The following is a 19,500-nucleotide window of genomic DNA, read 5'->3' on the forward strand; positions in this document are numbered from 1 at the left end:
GACAGAAATATGCAAACTTATGTGAGGCCAAAAATGAAGCATGACGTGACATGTCATGGCGTGTTGTACCACGTTATAGTGTTCCGATGCATTTAAAATGTCAGATTTTATTCAAAAGGTGAGCTGTGCTTCATTCCTGTTTCCACTAAGGCTGGGTGATATGGTTAAGATCCATATCAGTGCTGTATGTATCTTGATTTGGCAAATGTATGTAAATCATGTAAGATAATGAAATTGATGTCGAGGACAGTGAACTTTGTTCCACAAGGACAAAAAAAATCTTAAATGTGTATCCACATCGTTAGATTTAAATTACAGCTTACTGTCATTTTCTGATGACAGAATTGAATAAAACAGTGACACGATAATCATATCAACATGAGCCAATTCTATTAAAAAGGTCCGTATCAATAATACTGTATATTTAGTACCCAGCCTTAGCTTCTACCATGCCACCTTGCAGCTTTTAAACTTTCAAGGCTGTAGTGAACAAGCACTGTCTACAGGTGCTGTGCATCTTATGGGAAATGAACATGAAAAGAAAGTTAGAGAAGCATGAGCATGCAGGTCGTAACATGACATGTGCAGACAGGTGAACTTGGTCGACAGGTTTCTTATCCTTTGCCAGACTGACATGTGACTGTGAGAAAGAACAGGATTAGGCAACTTTTTATTGTTCATTCTGTCCCTGCATCTATTCCCACTGTGTGTGTGTGTCACACAGCAGGACTCTGGTTTTTCTTCATGAGACGTTTAAGACTCTGTAAAGTGTAAACTGATGAACGTATTGGAGATGTTTCTTGTAATCCCTCACTGAGAGGATTCCAAACTATACTGCAGTAATCTTTACGTTCTAGTAGAAATGGTTACAACACAAACACAACACATACTTGCACAGATTAAGGATGGAAGTTGGGCGAACTTCCTATTCCACGCCCTATTCCATTCTCCCATATTAAGCCCAAAACACTAAGCAGCTGCTTCGGCCGCCTCAGCATGATAATCACAAAAGGCCTTTCAGGTATCACAGTAAAAAGTAGGCCAGAACCAGGATGTAAGGCCTCCTTCTGTGCTATTTTTGGAATAGGGGGGATGGCTAAATAAATAGAGCAGGGAAGGAAAATGGCTATCATGTGAGGAAAAGGAAATATGGCAAACATAATAAAGCAAAGCTCCCAAAATAAGCAGTCCGCATGGACAATCAAAGCCACAAAGAGGCTCTAAATATTCAATAAGTTAACACTCAAAAAAAGGTAAGTGTGCCTGGCTTCAAAGCACAGAGGTCAGTATATAAACAAAGGCAAACCAACACACACTTAAAGGACAGAACCAACACAGTCAAAACCCAGCTTTGTCACAGCTGCAGCGAGGCTAAAACACTTGTTCCAGGATTCAACTTCGCTTGCTTCAATCCCATACAAAGGAAAAGGTGATGAAAGAGTGTAACAACAAATAAGGCATTTCAAAGAGAGAAAATATGTAGTGTCAACAAGGTTTTTACGGAGTGATATGAAATATCATGAGGATATTTCTGCCAGACGCTGCAGCAGAGTGGAGAAACCAGCTGCCTGCTGGGAGAGCTCTGCGACGCGGTCCACCATCTCCTGGGAAGCAGATACTGATGGGTAGTTTTGTGCAGCGCCTTTTGTTGCCACAACAACTGATTTCAAGGCTTGGCAGAGTCGTCCCCCTGAGGTTGTGATCTGAAGGAGGAAACAAGAACACAACACAGTTATTACATGATTTTAAACTTTCCCTTAAAAGTATGACTGGCTTATAATTGTTGATTTAGATAAAGGTAGAGCCAAAATGTCTGCTTCAGCACATTATACTTAAATCAGACACAGTCCTTTCACTCAATGCAATATTTCCCCCTCTACATACAAGCTGCATTTGCCATGAGAGGGAAAAAAAAGTTATCTCTAACAAACCTTGGCTCGGAGGTCAGCAGAGGTGAGAAGGCGGGAGAGTGTGTCCCCGATGAACACCAGTTTGTGTGCCGTCACAATGAGACTCTTTCCTCTGGCGACGAAGATTCGCGGCGGCTGGTTCCCTTGCACGCTGCTGAAGAGCACGTCGATGGCGTCTGCCAGGCAGGAGAGGTGAGCGAGGCTCTGAGAGGAGTAGAAGGACAGCAGCTCCGAGTCCTCCAGGGAGAGAGACACAGGCAGAGGAGGAGATGGGGTCAACTGTACAAGGAAAGATAAAATTAGTAAGGGAAAAGTCTCACTACTGAGTCAAACATGACACTAGCATAAAACATATTATTGTTAGGAGATGGGAAATAGTGTCACTAAGTAGGCTTATGATAAGAGGTTTCAACATGGACTCAACATTTATCATTGATATTAGAGCTTCCCTTCTATATGTAAACACACCAGATGATTGATGCAAGCAATGACATAAGTACTTTAACTAAAATAAATGAAGGTAATTTTTACACCAGTAGATTTTTGCTCCAAACAAAAAGGAAACAAAAAGATCCCAGCAGGAGAGAAAAGTAAAATTAGAAAATAATGAAATAAGATACGCTTTGAAAAACATGTTACATGGAAAAAACTAAAAGTCACAGACACAAACACACTCATACACAGTACATCACAAACTGCTCAACTGCTTTTCTGTCACTTATTGTCCTGCAGTCTCCTCTCTATGTGAGGCAAGACTGTCAAGACTTACAAGTGACCTCTTGTTGGTCGTCTATGGCGTAACCAAGGAGTCGAAACAAGGAGTAGGGAAAAAAAAAAAAAAAAGAATGCAGATCGAGTGATAAAAAAGAAAAAAACATGATCTCAGTCTTCAAGCAGACTTAACAGATAACCAAGACAATACACAACTGTTGTGATGTATACTTGTTAAATGTCTCCAAATACAGGACTCGTGTTGGATTCTCAGAAAACCAAATCAAAGTTTTGCCATAATAAAACGTTTTCTCTCAATCTCCACACAGAGATGAGTGACATGAGGTCAGGAGATGTTGGGTAAACATGTCGAGTATAGACTAAAGACAGGATTAAACCACATCAGGAGCCAAAGAGCTGCAGCGAGCTCTGTTAATGAGTCACACTGCTGATTAGTAAACAGAGCGCACAGTGAACACAGAGTGAATCAATGGCTTATCTGTGTTGACTTGCTGTGTGCGTTTCTGTACTACAAAAAAAAAAAAAAAACTTCGAAAGAATGACGGCCTGTGGACTGTAATGAATGTAGAGGCTTAAATCCAGATGAAGAGGACTCACCCTCGGCTCTGCGGTGATCGTGTGCGTTTGTCCGTTCTGAGTCAGGCCATCGGGAGGCGGCTCAGGTTTTCCCTGACGTGGTAAAAAGGAGAGAACAGACGCGTTTACAGACGCATTCACCGTCAAATAATGAACATAAAGCACAAAGAAAACCAGCACGTTAAAAAAGAAAAAAACAATAAACTCATTTAAACGTGAAAATACAGACCTGCAGCTTGACGTATCCAACGCTGTCTCCAGTAGGTACAGGTGCCGGGATGGGAGTCAGGCCGATCCCTGCGTACTCATTGCTGGGGTCGTCCTCTCCGTCACTGGTTCCCACCGTGAGGGTCACAGTGGATGGTGTGGGAGGCAGGGGGAAGGCTGGCTGAGGCGTTGGGGGCAAGGGCCTCTCTTGAATCCAGCTACCTTTACGGGAGCCCATTCCACCTCCAGGAGACTTCCCATCAGGCACTGGGAGCGCGGGCAACGGCCTGCGGGACAGAGAGTCTTGGGAAGGCAGACGGGGTCGGCCCTGAGCCTGCAAGAGGAGGGCGCTTTCCTCAAGGGAGCGCTGCACTAGTGTTAAGAGTCCTTCAGATGGAGGAGCGTTGCCGATGGCAGCTAACGCCGGCAGAAGGTCTGACAGGCGAGCCCAGGCCTGCTGCAGAGGCGGCGGAGGATCCCCGGAGTGACTCGCTTTCCAGGTGGATAAGATTTCAGCCAGCGAGGTGGCCAGGTCCCGCGAAGACAGAGTGGTGGCCGAGCAGGAGGCTGTGCTCAACACTGCGTGGACGAGGTTAGAGAGCGAGGCTCTCCACTGCACGTCGCCGGAACCGTTACTCGAAATGGAGAGGCGGCGGGTAGAGGTGGAGGAGGATGAGGAAGAATGAGGGAGGACTTCTGCGGTCAGAGCGGGCATGTCGTATATGCCGCAGTCCGGCTCAGAGGAGTTCCGATGGTGATCTCCACCACTGGCTCGTTTCTCAGATCCAGAAACACAAAAGGAATCCTCGCCGGAGAGGCTGGTGATGGACTCGCCCGGACCCAGAGGCACACCTGGAAGCGTGGGGACACTGTAGACGTCGTCATCGACTTCGTCAGGCGCCGAGCCGCCGTGCTGGACATCTGATGTGGTCACATTCAGAGTCATGGTGGGGACATCGTAGACCTGCGAGATAGAAAAAAAAAAAAAAGAAAGAAAGAGAGTTGCTTAATGATTTGACATACTATAATGAGGGATGAGGATTGATTCTATGGGATTACTTAATTGCAACATATCACTGTGTGGGATTTCTTTGTCAGCTGTGGAACAATGTTGCAACTTCATCCACAGTACCGTCGACACTAAATTTAGAAAAGTGTTGACGGCATGTGCTAGATACACTTGCAAACAAAGAGAAAGAAGAATCCAACAGCTGGCAGACATAGTCAAGTAACATTAAAGGAAGACCACTGGGGGCAGGGTGGCAGTGGTATGGCCTTGGCATGGCCCTGACAGATGGGTGTGACTGGGAGAAAATAGCAGCAGCATTTGGACTGGATTGACTGGCTCCCTCAGCAGACAGAGACAGGTGTGGCCTCGCCTTGGAGGGGGGCAGGGAGAAAGACTAATGGTGGAATGTGGGAAAAAATGGTGACATGGTATTTGATAGTCATCTGTTGCGGGTGAATCGCTCGCTTGTGCAGACATGAATACAACACGGCGGTTTGTCACAGTGAATTACGACTTTACATTGGCATTTAAATGTATGAAATGTGTAATTATACGCTTCACACAGCATTGATAAGAGTAATAGCTGCACATTGACTACAAAAAACCAAACATTGTAACTCATATAGATTGTTCAATCTCAACTGAAATCATTCCCCAAATAACTAAAACATGACCAAATGTTTCCTACTGTGCAAAAACATATAAAACACTTTAAATTAGTTTACATTTTTTAAATTAAAGTTTAAAGTTGACTTTCTCACAAGAAATGCAAGAACCTACATTTGTCGGTATGTTGATTCTTAAATGTGAGCGGAGATTAAAAAAAGACAAGATAAAGCTGAAAGGGATTAATACGTCTATCTGTAATTCAGCAGGGAATGCAGAGTGAACGGTTATCTTACCTCTGTCTCAGAGTCGGCCTGTGGTGGGACGCTTCGCGGGGTGTCGTAGATGCTGTCATCATCGCCGAGGGCAGCCGGGACCTGACGTTGCCACCTGCCACTGGGAGGAGTGTCATACACCTGCAGAGACAACAAAAACAAAAGTTATGATTGGAGATCAGGATATTTTATATATAACATTATAATCCCCCACAATAGCTCATGACTATTGCCAAGGTGTGAAACATCACACACCTGATCATCCACAGGATCTGAGTGAACTTGACTTTCTCCGTTCTTGTTCTGAGCATTGTTTCTTTTCTCCAGGCCGTTACTCGTCCTTTCCTCCTTGCTCTGTGTGCCTTTCCTCTGTTTGTCCTCCTCTTGCTGCAGACCTGCAGAAGCGGGCTGAGCAGCGGCTTTGGGGACAGAGTTACAATCAGCTGACAAATGTGCTGATTGTTGTGCATCTTTCCTGGTGACTCCCCTTACTGGAGGTGCTGGTGGAGGAGGTTTGCGGGCAAAATTTGGGGATCCGGGAACCCTGACCTGCCCTGCTCTGACCAGCAAAGGGGACCCCCGGTGACAGGCTAGACCAGGTTTGCCTCTGGAAACAGCAGAGTTTAGGGACACTCCTTTGAGCAGAGGTCGGGGAGATGATTGGGCAGGGGATAGTGAAGATGGATGCTGATGGGCTAAAACTGTGGCTGAAGTCCTTTGAAGATTTGCCCCCACGGGGGTGGGGGTTTGGTACATCCCAGGTGTGTCCTGGCCTACTTTAAGGTGGGAGGCACCGGGGGTTCCACCAACGATGGAGGGGCCATTAGAGCAGACAGCAGAGGCCACAACTCCTCCCGTTGGGGTTTGGTAAACTTCGTCACCTGCAAGTGGTGTACCTTTTGGCACCAAGTAACAGTCGTCTGTGTGTCCTGTTGTGAGTGTTTCTCTGGGGACTAGATAAGTGTTCTCCTCTGACTCATCAGCTGCCCTGGGTACTCCACTAGGGGCGAGGTACACAGACTCTGAAGCCATGAGTGCTGCTGGCTGCCTGGCATGTTGAGCTGCAGGTAAAGGACTTACCGGAGTCTGATAAAGTGTTCCTGTCATTTCTGTTCCCCTTCCCCTTAGCGAGGGTGAGCGCGGACGCCCCGCCACCCCAATATCCCAGTCAGGTCTGGGCCGGGTGCCAGAACTGGAGTGAGAGCGTGGACGCCCACCCTCGACTCTGCGGAGCTCCCCGGACCTTGACGCAGCACTGACTCCACCGGCAGCTGGTGGGGAGCGATACACTCCATCTATGTCCTCTGCACTACTGCTGACAGCAGTCCGGGCCAGCGGGGAACCAGGCGACAGGTAGACTGAGTCCTCGCTGGTGCCACGACTGAGGTCCGAGCCTGGGGGTGGGGCAGTCTGGAGGAGACGAAGTCGGTTGGCGGGGGCAATGCCCTGTCTGCCGTGTAGGGAGCAGAGCCACCAGCCGGGCCCCCCGTTCTGCTCCTGCTCCAGAACCATCAGGATGTCACCCTTCCGGAAAGCCAGCTCCTCCGGGCTCTCGGCCGTGTTGTCAAACAGAGCCTTTGCCAATACCGTCTGAGGAGGAGATAAGAGTCGAAATCACCAACACGGACACAACCATTCAATAATTCACACATATACCAAATGACCATGTGAAAGTCGGTTTTAATCTGCGACGTAAATCCACATAAGCAACAGTCTCACATCTGCACAAACAAACAAGTACATTGACACAGCGATGCAAAACTACGAGTATAAAAAGCTTGATTGTTTGGACTGTTGAATGGAGTGAATAGGAGTGAATAGGGAAGATCTCGTAAAATGAACGTGTGTAAGAGACAAGAGGGTCAAGGAAGAGGGTGGATGTGCGAGTAACAAAAAAAACAAAAAAAGGGAAGGGAAATGTAAAATCTAACATTAATATTGACTCAAAATTCACAGCTGTGTCAGCCCTCATGGAGCAGAGAAGACAAAAAGGGGCACAGTCAGAGAGGATCAATGATCAAATGGACACTGGGGCTTAATGGTAATGAGCAGGATGAGAGGGAGGGGGGAAGGGGATGAGAGGCACATCTGTCCCTTGCTGTTTAGGGTTTAATTGCCAACCCAGAGAGTCAGGCCCCCTTTCATTTTCTAAACCAACCCCCTGGGGACAGCCTGGCTCCATTGAGCCATGTGGGACCCCCTTAGAACAGTAATGGAGTCGATAAAGACCAGATAAAATATATAGATGAAGTGAGATCATATCTAAAACATGCTCTGTAAGTTATATTTGTTTAGTTTCAGGTTAGTTCTGATCATATTAAAAGTATGTGCACATACATATAAACAAAAGAGAAAAATACTGTACTCACAGAGACAGACATTGTTGCTAAAAAATCACAGTTATGTCTCAGAGAAACTCAAGTGTCCTGGTCAGTCGGGGTCAGCCATCCATCCAGATCAGCTGTGGCTCTCACGGATGTGTCGGTCGGCGGAGAGACTCGGTGCCGAGGCACAGCTGGGTCTGAGCAGGACACATCCTTTAAAATCTGGACGCCTCTGCCTTCATAAGGATCCTGCGATACACGTAGACACGCTTTCTTATTTCTCGTTTACAACACACACACACACACACACACACACAGGGCAATTTCTAACTCACACGCCACAAGACACACGTGAAAAGAAAGGTAGGCAGGCGGCGGCAACACCTGTCTATGTTTCCTTTCCACGCCCAATAACGTTAAACGCAGCCCTGGTGTTATGTCGAAATGTGTTACCCCATCGATGTGTGTTCCCCTCGTTTCCATAACCCCCCAACTAGTCCTCTTCTGAGCTGCTTAATCTTAACCCAAGTTTACCTTAACCCAAAACCAGCTTCCCATAACCACAACCTAACTCAACTCGCGGACGTAGTGCTATAAGAAACACTGTTTTAAACTAGGAGGGGAACATTATTCGAAGGGTAACAGACTTCGACATAACACCGGTTCAGCGAAAGCTAACGTTAGCTTAGCGCCAAGGATAAATAAGCGGCGATAGTTGCTATCACAGATACCATTATTGGGTAAGTATGCAACCACTAACCGGGTCACATTATAATTAATTTAACCTGTAGCTAGCTAAGGTTGTGGTAATCTGCATCGCCGCGGCCTAGCTACTGAACGGTAGCTGTGTTAACGCTGCTTAAATCATCTCATTACGTACAGTTCACAACAACAAAAGACACCGCCGCGCAAAAAAAGACTAAATCCGACCTGTTTTTTTACCCAAAAGTTACCACCCGATGTCGTTATTATTATAAAACAACTACCTCGTTTCTGTCTTTTCGCCGATAAACTTCGCATCGGCGTACAGGCTGTGATACGTAAAAAAATCACTTCTTTTCAGGCGTGAAAATCGGTGGCCATCGGCGTTCAATCATCTTCGGCGATGACAACAACGTAACCCCCGCCTCCTTCACACGCGCTGACGTAATCCGCTGATGTCACAGCGTAAGGAGCGTGCTTATAGACGGCGTTAGACCGATCCAGTTTGTGTGAGATCGAGCATACAACCAGCCTATCATGATTGGCTCCTTTTTTCTCCTTTTTCTTTGCTCATTTTTCACTGGTAGATCGTGAACAACATTACCACCACCTACTGGGGTTAAACTAGACTCTTCTCAGTGACTAAACTGTTATTAATTCTCTATTTATAGGAGCCTAAAAGCTTCTCTCAACAGCTGCAGCACACCTACTAAAAAAGACTGATGCTGTCCTTACAATATGTATATGCCCAGAACACTGCACATACACACATGCACTTGTAATCTCGGGAATTTCTGCATATTGCATATTTATTTATTGCAGATTGTTTACTGTATATAGTATTTTATATTATCCCTTTCACCCATATGCTGCTACCTTTCCCCCCACTATACTGCTTGTGTCAATTTGATTTTCGCCCAAGGGGGATCAATACACATACATTTTATCTAATTTTAAACTAAGACTAAAACTAAAATTAGCTGTGAAAAAAAACATTTTGTTAACTTAAATTAAAATTCAACACTAAATAAAAACTACAATAAACAATGCAAAACAAACTAAAATGAAACAGAATTGCTGATAAAACCAGATCGGTTTTAGTTTGATTTAGCTCCAGGTGATAATTACTGAGCTCTGCTGTGGGTTGAGCATCGGTAATGTTTAAAGAATAAAATGATAATAAAATGGCTTTGCACAATATGATATGGTAGCTTTAATAAACAATGACTTCAATCAAGGCTTTCCTCATAATACACACTAAACTAAAACTAGTCAATTCCTCAAAATAAAAATGAAACAAAAAATAAACTGAAATTTAAATAAAATATAAACCAATTAAAATGTAACATATTGTCTATACATCATATATATTTACACTATAATAATCCTGCACAGCATACACAGAAACATAACACCCAGAAATCTCCTTGCTGCATCTGTATTTAAGTCATTTATATCAGATTTCCTCCAGCAGTCAAGTTAATTACCGACACCAAAAAGGTCTAAACTACACATAACCCTTACAAAAACCCAAACTAAGCATGCTTCTTGACTGGTTTGTCTCTTTTAACTTCTTTTTTCCACACTATAATAACCCCAAATAACCCTGATTGTGTTTCTGCCTTACTTTATATGATTGGCTCGTTGTTACGCGTTGCGTTTAGGGACGTCGGGAAATATCATACAATCAAGAAACAAAGCTGTAAATAGAGAGAGAAACAAAACATACTCGTCACATTAACATCATCGAAACCGTATCGCAATATTGCTAATCCTAAAACAAACAGGCGTGGTTATTTTTGACGGATTTGGTTGCGTAATGTACGTAAATAGCAACTAAGTGTTTGCACTTGCAGCTGTGTAGGGTTTTATTTTGATAGTGTGACTCTTACCCGGAAAAGCTGACACATGAGTCGTCGGTAGTCAAAGGTCTTGGAAACAACTTTGAGAGTATTTCTCTGCAGATTTCTTCCATTGTGCAGCTTTACGTTCAGTTTGCATGACCTGCAGGGTGAGATAATGCTCTCAATCATGTGTTTCTAATGCATATATATGGTTAATTATACAGTGCGTCAAATCATTATAAGTTGAACCGAGTCCACCCTTTTAAATACACATATTTCATCATAGCTTCTACTTAACTGTGGAACTGGATTAATAACGATTGTTCCGACCTTCAGTCTGTTTTCACTTTAATCACTCTGCATGTAACTTGTGTACAGCGACTCTCAGGTGACCTCTGCCCTAGTTGCCTAGTTAAAATGTCTCTCTCTCTCTCTCTCTCTCTCTCTCTCTCTCTCTCTCTCTCTATCCCTATCCACAGGTGATGTTGAAGAGTGTTTTCAGGTGCCTTGGGACCAATCCTGTAGCTGGATATAGAAGTATGTCTCAAAGCAGTCTTGCTGGAAAGGTAGCCATAGTAACAGCCTCTACAGATGGGTAAGAATCACATTATTGACTGCTGTTGTCTCCTGTCCTGACAAATGAATGATTTACACACAGCATTGCAGTGTTTGGATGAACATTTTCTGATACGTAGTCTACACCATTTATGATTTTATAGCTACACTGAATCCCAAACACTTGTCAAAACAGCCCTAGTACAGTCATGATGATAATAATAACAGATATAAGTTTAAAGGATGGCTTCACAGTTTTTAAAGTGTGTCCTAAAACAACAATCAGGTGCTCAAATGAACAATGAAACATGATTAAAAGTTTATTTGAAGCTAATATGAAGCTTTAGTCGTCCAAATGAATCAAATCAAGTAGATATCTGTCAATGTTTCAGTCTTTTTAGTGGCAAAATCCCTCTTTTTGTTACTATACTTCCATTACAGCTCAATAGGGAAACACAAAGAGGGAATTTGATGCTAAAAAGATTGTAAATGTGTCAGATATCCACTTGATATGACTAACTCAGACTCCATTACTTACATTGAAAGCACATTTGAAGCAGATCTTTTAACAGCCAGTATGAATAGGAAGAATGATTACGGTGAGGAAAACCTCTTTTACTGTTCATATAGACACCTGACTGTTATTTAAAGACATGAACCTGTCCTTTAGTCCGATATGGGGATCCACTATCATGTCACTCTCTCTCCTGCTCAGAATTGGTCTGGCTGCAGCGGAGGCTCTGGGGAAGAGAGGAGCACATGTGGTGGTGAGCAGCCGGCGGCAGGCCAACGTGGACAAGGCGGTGGCACTGCTGCAGAGCCAGAACATCCAAGTGACTGGGACCACCTGTAACGTTGGCAACGGGGAGGACAGAGAAAAACTGGTTCAAATGGTGAGTCGCATTTTTTGGGCCATAGGATTGAAAAAATAATAATTACGGTGACTCTTCTTACTTAAATAGCCTTTCTGTGTTTGCTATAGACTCTGGAGAAGTGTGGGGGCATCGATATTCTGGTGTCCAACGCTGCGGTCAACCCTTTCTTTGGAAACATCATGGACTCCACAGAGGACGTCTGGGACAAGGTGAACACATTAAAGCAAAGTCTGGTAAACAGGAAGAGTTTCTAACAAATACTGAAATGCCAAATTAATGTTTTTACTCCTATCTTTCTAGATTCTGTCCATTAATGTGAAATCAGCCTTCCTCATGACCAAGTTGGTGGTGCCTCATATAGAGAAGAGGGGGTGAGTGTCAAAATAAATGATTCAAATATACAGTAGTTTGAAAAATGGGACTAAATGTGAATAAAGCTTATTTTAAAAACTCTATTTTTATTTGCAAATGATGTGATGTTTCTTATTTTTTCCTTTAGAGGGGGAAATATAGTGTTTGTGTCATCTGTGGCTGGATACCAACCAATGCAGGCCTTGGGTCCTTACAGCGTGAGTAAGACGGCCCTGCTGGGTCTGACCCGGGCGCTGGCCCCTGAGCTGGGTCACAGTAACATCAGAGTCAACTGTGTGGCCCCCGGAGTCATCAAGACCCGCTTCAGCTCTGCCGTGAGGTTTTTTTTTAAATGTGTTTTGTCTTTTATTTCCACTGAAGTCGAGTCTTCTCTGTAAAAATCCTCTTGGTTAATGTTTTTATATATTGTACTCTGTTGTGTCTCAGTTGTGGCAAAATGAAGACATTGTGGATGAGTTCAAAAAGCAGCTCAGCATTAAGAGGTACAGTTCACATTCATATCAACACTTGCTATTAATATGATATACCAAGAGTTTAAATATTAATATGAATCATATTTTAAATGTCTTTCCTTTTAGGATCGGAGAGCCAAAGGAAATCGGGGGAGTGATTGCCTTCCTGTGCACAGAGGACGCTTCATACATCACAGGAGAGACCATCACAGTGACCGGAGGGATCGGCTGTCGACTATGAACCTCAAACTAAATTACACTAAATTGTGTTCTTATGAAGATGAACTTTGATTACTGAAGTGGAGTCATGAGATTTAAAGATGTTTAGTTGTTTAAAAAATAATAATATAACCCAATTTTAGCCAGGATACTGAGATGTCAACCTAAAGATTTTGTCCTTTTAAGTTTTCTGATTAATAATTGGGGTATTGTGTGAATGACTGTAAAGATTTCTGATCATAATAAACATTTATATAAAAAATGACAACAGGAATGATCGATCTCAGAGCTGTGAGTCTGTGATCTTAAATGAGAGAAAATGAACAGACCATTATCTGGGTGTGACAGACACAGTCACATAAGTAAAAAAAAACCTTTATTGATTAAGCATATAATACATTTCAGGTTTAAAATATTTATAAGTTTGATCATAATGTATTTACAGCAACAGAAAAAATACATGGATTAAAGTAACAGTTTAGTCTGCATGATAATGCTCATAATCAGGGATAATGCAATTTCTTGTTTTCTATGACACAGCTTATTTAAATTTAAAAAAATCAATCCTCAGTTGGGATTCATATTACAATGAAAACAGAACAATACAAAAGGTAACTATAATTTAAAAAACCAACAGAAGACTCTAGTAGCAGTCAGAGTCCCAACACTGAACCTAGCATCGAAGATCCGTGTCATCATCTGCGTTTAGTGCGAGGAGACAAATCCCGCCGTGTCATCCCGGGTTTCCAGTACTCCCTCAGAGTTGGTACATAAGTGCCGTGTTTGGTTTTGTAGTAGCGCTTCACAAACAGCTGAGGGAGACAGAGTCCATTATTAAACACTGAAGGAAGCACAAAGCTCTTGATATTAAAATACTGTACTGTAAATTAATATACTGTTTAAGACTTGATTGAAACATTACAGAGGCACTGACAATCTTTTGTTTTATTAATTAAGCTACAATCATTTTAATTATAGAAATCTTTCCTCAAACAAATGCTCTCCATGATTTGTAATTTGGATCAAAGATGAACTAATCAATTATTCAAACACCATCTTTCTATTTTAATCATTTCCACTGCCTCATGTTTTGAGCATACGTACTCTGCCTTTGAAGTTCTTTGTCGCCTCATCTTCAGAATCAGCCACGTAATCTTCACCGTCACCTGGTGGCACCGACGTCTCTAAACATGAAAGGAAGCACAGTTGTTAAAAAAAAAAAAACGCAGCTCATTATTCATCGTTGCTTCATACGAGTTGTTAAAAATATCCCCTGCCTGCTGTTTTACTGCTTTTGTAAATTCACCTGTGTGACTCCGCTGGTGAGAGGAGGAGCTGCTTAGACTCGGTAATATGGGCCGATTTCTGTCAAGTAGAGACAATAATACGATTAAATCATTACGTCATGGTTTCAGTGGTAGAAGTGAATCTTTAGGGAGTCTTAAAATGAGTCTAAAGACAAACAGGAAACATTAAAATGAAGCTAAATGATGATGATAAGAGTACATCATTGATACTATGTGACAAAGAGAAGAGAAAAAACAAATGAAACAGGAAAAAATATATCAGTTGCATTTATTGTGTAAAACATTATGTATTATATGGATGAGTGTGTCAAAGCATGCTTTACTTAAAATATCTAGGTCAGTGAGCACAAGCAACCATAATCCTGGAAAAGCAATGATACCTGATATGTTTAGTACAAAAGAACAGACTTATGTTTTAATCAAATTAAAATACAAGAATCCAAAGTGGAGTTGAGGAAAAGCTCATTAGCAAAAATCCTAACACATTTTATGCCTCTTACTCTTTATCATCCAAGCCAGGAAAGTCTGAGTCAAGCTTTTGAGGTTGGTTGCTTTTATGTGTGGAGGCTTTGACGGGTGATTTCTTCCTCTGATGCTGCCGATTCTTGTATGAAGAACGTCCTCCTCGATCGGTCACCTTAACGCCGGCAGGAGTCACTGACAGTTTTTCGATAATAACTTTAGGCTCGCTGTTGAGACACGAGACGAAAATGGAGTGCAGGGATGGATCTTCGGGTAGGTGCAGCGTTCCGACGCCCAGCTGCTTCATACGGGTTTCCAGGACTGTTGTGTTACACGCCTCATCTTTTTCACTCTCGTCGTTTCCTCTCTGGACACTTCCACCAAACCTCAAATTTCCGCTCAGTCTCATTTTCACAGGTGTTCTTATACATAACACTTCCTCCTCTTCTTCAGACGCGCTCTCTCTTCCGTCAGGTTGTTTGCGTTTCACTCCACTGCTTCTTTCAGGGGAGTTCCTCTCCTCCTCGCTACCCTCTTTCTCTCCGTCATCTTTGGACTTTTGCTTCGGTTTAAGAGACGTGAATTTTGAGTTCTGCTTTGAGTAAAAGTTCACACTTGTTGCTCCTTTTGAGCTGGCCAGCTCTTTACGATGTTTCAAAAATGGAACATCGTCATTAGATATTAGTCCAATAACAGGTGTAATAAATGGTGTTTTGTCTTTTGTCTGTGTGCCATTAGACTCATCCGCAAAAGACTTTCTGGGTCCCGTTGGTTGATTTGAAGGGACTCTTCCAGAGGGCGGCAGAGAGAGTGAAGTTAGGATGGAGTCTCCCATGTTTGGAGGGAGTGATGCTGTGAAAAGCAAAATGACAGCATGTTGAATAACAGAAATTATTAGGAATCTAAACCAGAGATCTTGCTGTTGAGGTCATCCTTCCAAGACGCTAACATATGATCATGTACCTGCTGTCTCCAGGTGACCTAGACAAGTTTGATGCTTAAGCAAAATCTCCAGGAGCTGGGGTTGGGTGGCTGCTCGTGCACACTCCTCCAGGACAGGGGGGGCATCACTGAGCCACGACACAGTCTAGAAACAAATGGTTTTTAAATAAAGTTTTCTGCCTTAAACTCAGTCAAAATATATTTAAAGATTAAAGGCTGTAATAACAACAGCTTTCATATTCAACATTTAAAATGATAAAGTTATACAATTATACAATGGACAGAGTTGCTTTTTACAGAAGCAGTAACAAAACAAGGGAAGTTTTTCCTTAAACATGCTTTCTACCTGAGCTAAATTGGGAACAGGGAGCAGCTGGTCCAGTCGAATTAGAAACTCCCACAGCAGCTTCTCCAGTTCCTGGTCAAACGTGGGACCATAATCCACAGGAAACTCCTCCTATCAGAGGATGATAAAAAATAGGAACAGTTGTCTGTTAAATACCTATATAGATTAACTCTGAAATAATCATATCATAGAGCTGGAAATTTGATGATGTGGTCCTGTGATTGTGAACACTTTAAAGGAGAGGGACTCACCTTGAAGAACTGTTCTCTCTCTGCAGGGTCTGTTAGCAGCGCGTGAACCATTGCATGGAAACGTTCGACTGTGTTCATAATTTTCAAATCCTTCTTCTAGGAAAAAGAACAACAATAAAAAAAAAGTACAGTTTGTAGCACACAGCTTTCAAAAACACTTGCTTTAACATTATATTCAGTCAGAGGTGGTAGAACTGGAAGATACACAGTAAATGGTCTTTGTGTCTGAAGTGAAATGAGCAATGAATGTCTATCTGGTTAACCACAATATCCAACTCACTACTAAATTCAATCATCACAGATCACGTAACCCTCACTGACTCCTAGTTTAAATATAGTATGAATACACCAATAGTCCTGCCCCAAAGATATCATCCATATCAAGGCCCTGATACTGTGATGATCTCCAGCATCTTCTCAGTGGTTGTAATGTTGAATCTTATTTACCACGGTAGGAGCTGAGGAGTGTGAAGGAGGGGCAGGTGCACGGATCCTTTTCAGGTGCGTCTCAATCACCTTCGCATCCGATTGTGTGTGGCACAGCTCCAAGATTAACTGGAAAGAAGTCAGGCAGATAATACTTAGGATAAGGATAATAATATATCTGTAAAAATGAAACAGAGAAGAATAAAAGAGACTTAATGTCTGATTTATCTTCTCTTGTGAAACTCACCCGTGCTCTCAGTCCCAGCGCCAGTTTGCCCTGATGTCTTAAGGTGAGCAGTCCAGGGACGGTCTCACAAGCTGAGGTCACAAACTCCTCCACGACCCCGTACTGCATCACATCCCTCTGCTTCATCACTTTCCAGAGGGCTGCGGACACCAGACGCACAGGCGGGGCCAGCAGCTGGAGTGCAGCAAAAGGAAGGCTAGCATCTGTGGAGGAGGAGGAGACGACACACATAAGAGACAGTGGCTCCAAATACAGACAGGATTAAATAGTATGCTGCTCTGCTCTCCAGATGTTGTTGTTTTAAGAGACGACATCACATCAACCCAATCCTGGCTTCTCTCCACTGGCTCCCTGTTTGTTTTAGAGTTTATTTTTAGGATTTTAGCAACACTTTTAAGGCACGTCTGAGTCTAGCCACAAGATACACAGCAGAAACGTTGAACCCTGTATGAGTCATCCCGCAGTGTTAGCAATCATTCCTCCTGTTCATACTGGCCATTTGAAAATCCCTTCATAATGCATTTACAATGATTGGGCATAAAATCCACAAGTCTCCTTCTGTCTTACAAATGTATTTAAAAGTTGATCTGAAGCTAATATGAAGCTTCAGTCATCCAAATGAGCCAAAATCAAGTAGATATTGTTCAACAGTATAGTCTTTTTAGTGCCAAAATCCCTCTTTTTGTTACTATATTTCCATCACAGCTCAACAGGGAAACACAAACAGGACATTTGAAGCTAGAAAGACTGGAAATGTGGCAGATATTCACCCAATATGACTAACTTAGACTGCTGAACCCTTCTATTTATATATACACCCTCTTTTCTTTGGCTTTTGACACCATGTAGGGTGTTGATTGTATGAGTATACATGCATATTTTATTGTGCTTCTATTGTGTTATCTATTTAGTGTCTGTTTTTGTGCAGCACTTTAGTGGATTGGATAAGATATGAACTTTTAAATGCATTTTGGCACAAAACATACTCTGGATTATCGTCCAATACATTTTAAGAGGATGTATGATCAGGAGGAATGATTACCATGATAAAAACCTCTTTTACTGCTCTCCAAGGCACCTGATTGTTGTTTTAAGACTTGAACACAACATAAAAAATAAGAGACAATGGCTCCAAATTCAGGCTAAATCATGCAGGATTAAATATTATGCTACTCTGCTCTCCAGCTGTTGTAGTTGTCAGTGATTGTGAGTGCAGGAGTTTATTTAGGCGATCATCAGCTGTCTTATCTGCCCCTCTGTCTCTGCACACAGGGGTAATTAAGTGATATGACAGCCACACCTGCCACAGTGACAGATTACACACAGACACATTTACTGTTAACACTTACCACTTTGCTTAGGTTTCCTGGTTGCCATTTTGCGTCAAATAGGACAATTAGTAAGGTTAGCTTAGCAACCTTTACAGATTGCTTCCAGAGTGAGCTACAAAGGCGACGCGCGTTAACACGGATTTGACCCAAGTGAGGTTATTTTTTAGGAAGAAGCCCCTTTAATAATGTTTACTAACGCTACCGATGACCGGAGTTAGCGCTTAAACCTGTCGTTACACATCAGCGCCGACGTTGAAACCCCTGACAAAAGCTAGCGGCACTTCTACCAAAAACTTTCTGCTTCTCAGCCTCCCGCCTTCACTGCATCAATACGAGCCGCTCGATTATTAATAATGCGTGTGCCGAATGGGCGGTGCTTAGCCATTTTAGCGGGATCAATAGGTCCGTTTATAGAACCCCGCCCACTCCAACACTCTAAATTATTAAAACGAGCGCTCCCACTTGTGTTCCAAGGATATGACGTAACAGTCCTCAGACCTAATGTTAACAACACTTCACTGGTTTGTAAACATGTTGTGTTTTTATTAAAAAATGGTTAAAAAGAAAAGAAAATGTAGTAGGAAATAAGACGGAATGGTGTGCGGAATGTCAGAGCATTTTATTGAGCATATAAATAACAATAATGTACAATTAAAAAACTGTTATTTGCCCACAGAAGATGCTAAAAAATACAAATACAAGCATATTTGCAATTTTAATATCCTATAAAGTTAAGTTAAATGATTTTTCCTGTCTTTTATCTGCCTTTAAACAACAACCAGGTGCCCAAATGAACACTTTAATATTTTATTCTTGCTGTAATCATTCCTCCTCTTCATACTGGCCATTTGACAATCCCTTTATAATGCATTATGTCTGTATCTGAAGCTAATATGAAGCTTCAGCAGTCCAAATGAGTCAAATAAAGTAGATATCTTTAAATATTACTGTCACAATGAGAGGATTTGATGTTTAAAAGGCTGTAAATGTGTCAGATGTTCACTTAATATGACTAACCCAGACTACTGAAGACTTATTTAATCTCAAGATAAACTTTTAAATGCATTTTTGACTTTTTTGAATACACCTTTGTTTCATCAGCCGTTTCTAATCAATTAAAAAACTTCAGTAGTATATTCAACAAACCTCTGACAGCAGTATGAACCACAGTCTTCAATAAAACGATCTGACAGTAAGCCTAACTAATAATGAGTGGCATGTATGATTATAAAAAAATATGATCATTAGCTACAATTAAAATAACTTAATGACAGGATACATAATCTACAGAAGACCATAAAATAACTTTAAGTGACAGCTGACTGAATAAATAAGACACCAGTATTAAAGAAGCCTGGTCTGGAGCAGGATAAATCTCCATGGTGATGTATGTGCCTCTGCTTTGGTCCCAGCCAAATTCAGCCAGGGTAAATCCCAGTTTAATCCACTATCTAGGTTTTGTGCAACAGTCCTCAGGCCTTAAAAATCCAGTACGCAATGCACGCAATAAATATTTTGATTGGCAGATGA

General features: G+C 42.2%; 3 protein-coding genes across 4 annotated transcripts; 1 reads left to right on the plus strand and 2 right to left on the minus strand.

The window, feature by feature from the left end:
* Positions 1 to 8: 8 nt before the first annotated feature.
* Positions 9 to 8,731, minus strand: efs (embryonal Fyn-associated substrate). Of its 2 annotated transcripts, XM_053343598.1 has the most exons (8): positions 8,626 to 8,731; positions 7,685 to 7,888; positions 5,571 to 6,905; positions 5,337 to 5,456; positions 3,448 to 4,389; positions 3,240 to 3,311; positions 1,932 to 2,189; positions 9 to 1,703 (listed from the first exon to the last, which is right to left on the minus strand). In XM_053343598.1, exons 2-8 carry the CDS (start codon positions 7,694 to 7,696, stop codon positions 1,518 to 1,520), a joined length of 2,925 nt encoding a protein of 974 aa, XP_053199573.1. In that variant the 5' UTR covers positions 7,697 to 7,888; positions 8,626 to 8,731; the 3' UTR covers positions 9 to 1,517. The 2 variants fall into 2 exon arrangements, with proteins under 2 accessions (XP_053199573.1, XP_053199572.1); XM_053343597.1 differs by lacking the exon at positions 8,626 to 8,731 and having other exon boundaries at positions 7,685 to 8,167.
* A 1,472-nt stretch (positions 8,732 to 10,203) lies between these two features.
* dhrs4 (dehydrogenase/reductase (SDR family) member 4) lies at positions 10,204 to 12,916 on the plus strand. Its single transcript, XM_053343603.1, has 8 exons — positions 10,204 to 10,352; positions 10,665 to 10,780; positions 11,456 to 11,633; positions 11,723 to 11,824; positions 11,916 to 11,986; positions 12,115 to 12,301; positions 12,414 to 12,469; positions 12,566 to 12,916. Exons 1-8 carry the CDS (start codon positions 10,341 to 10,343, stop codon positions 12,678 to 12,680), a joined length of 837 nt encoding a protein of 278 aa, XP_053199578.1. The 5' UTR covers positions 10,204 to 10,340; the 3' UTR covers positions 12,681 to 12,916.
* A 407-nt stretch (positions 12,917 to 13,323) lies between these two features.
* Positions 13,324 to 18,114, minus strand: tinf2 (TERF1 (TRF1)-interacting nuclear factor 2). Its single transcript, XM_053343608.1, has 10 exons — positions 17,989 to 18,114; positions 16,640 to 16,842; positions 16,414 to 16,521; positions 15,967 to 16,062; positions 15,716 to 15,826; positions 15,391 to 15,514; positions 14,466 to 15,279; positions 13,965 to 14,023; positions 13,763 to 13,842; positions 13,324 to 13,470 (listed from the first exon to the last, which is right to left on the minus strand). The coding sequence occupies exons 1-10, from the start codon at positions 18,014 to 18,016 to the stop codon at positions 13,354 to 13,356; spliced, it is 1,740 nt and encodes a 579-aa protein (XP_053199583.1). The 5' UTR covers positions 18,017 to 18,114; the 3' UTR covers positions 13,324 to 13,353.
* Between the last annotated feature and the right edge of the window lie 1,386 nt (positions 18,115 to 19,500).

Source organism: Scomber japonicus, chromosome 22, assembly GCF_027409825.1.
Source record: "Scomber japonicus isolate fScoJap1 chromosome 22, fScoJap1.pri, whole genome shotgun sequence".
NCBI classification, from domain to species: Eukaryota; Metazoa; Chordata; class Actinopteri; order Scombriformes; family Scombridae; genus Scomber; species Scomber japonicus.

What these genes read in the sequence shown, in the direction of transcription:
- efs (XM_053343598.1), bottom strand. An exon ending in CGATCACCGCAGAGCCGAGG is followed by an intron (nt 2,190 to 3,239) that starts GTGAGTCCTCTT and finishes TTCCTTGTACAG; the next exon opens with TTGACCCCATCTCCTCCTCT. An exon ending in CTGCTGACCTCCGAGCCAAG is followed by an intron (nt 1,704 to 1,931) that starts GTTTGTTAGAGA and finishes TTCCTCCTTCAG; the next exon opens with ATCACAACCTCAGGGGGACG.
- tinf2 (XM_053343608.1), bottom strand. Translation starts at nt 18,016, where the DNA reads ATGGCAACCAGGAAACCTAAGCAAAGTG. An exon ending in ACTCCTCAGCTCCTACCGTG is followed by an intron (nt 16,063 to 16,413) that starts GTAAATAAGATT and finishes TCTTTTTCCTAG; the next exon opens with AAGAAGGATTTGAAAATTAT. An exon ending in TCACCAGCGGAGTCACACAG is followed by an intron (nt 13,843 to 13,964) that starts GTGAATTTACAA and finishes TTTCATGTTTAG; the next exon opens with AGACGTCGGTGCCACCAGGT.
- dhrs4 (XM_053343603.1), top strand. An exon ending in GAGAAAAACTGGTTCAAATG is followed by an intron (nt 11,634 to 11,722) that starts GTGAGTCGCATT and finishes TGTTTGCTATAG; the next exon opens with ACTCTGGAGAAGTGTGGGGG. An exon ending in CCTCATATAGAGAAGAGGGG is followed by an intron (nt 11,987 to 12,114) that starts GTGAGTGTCAAA and finishes TTTTTCCTTTAG; the next exon opens with AGGGGGAAATATAGTGTTTG.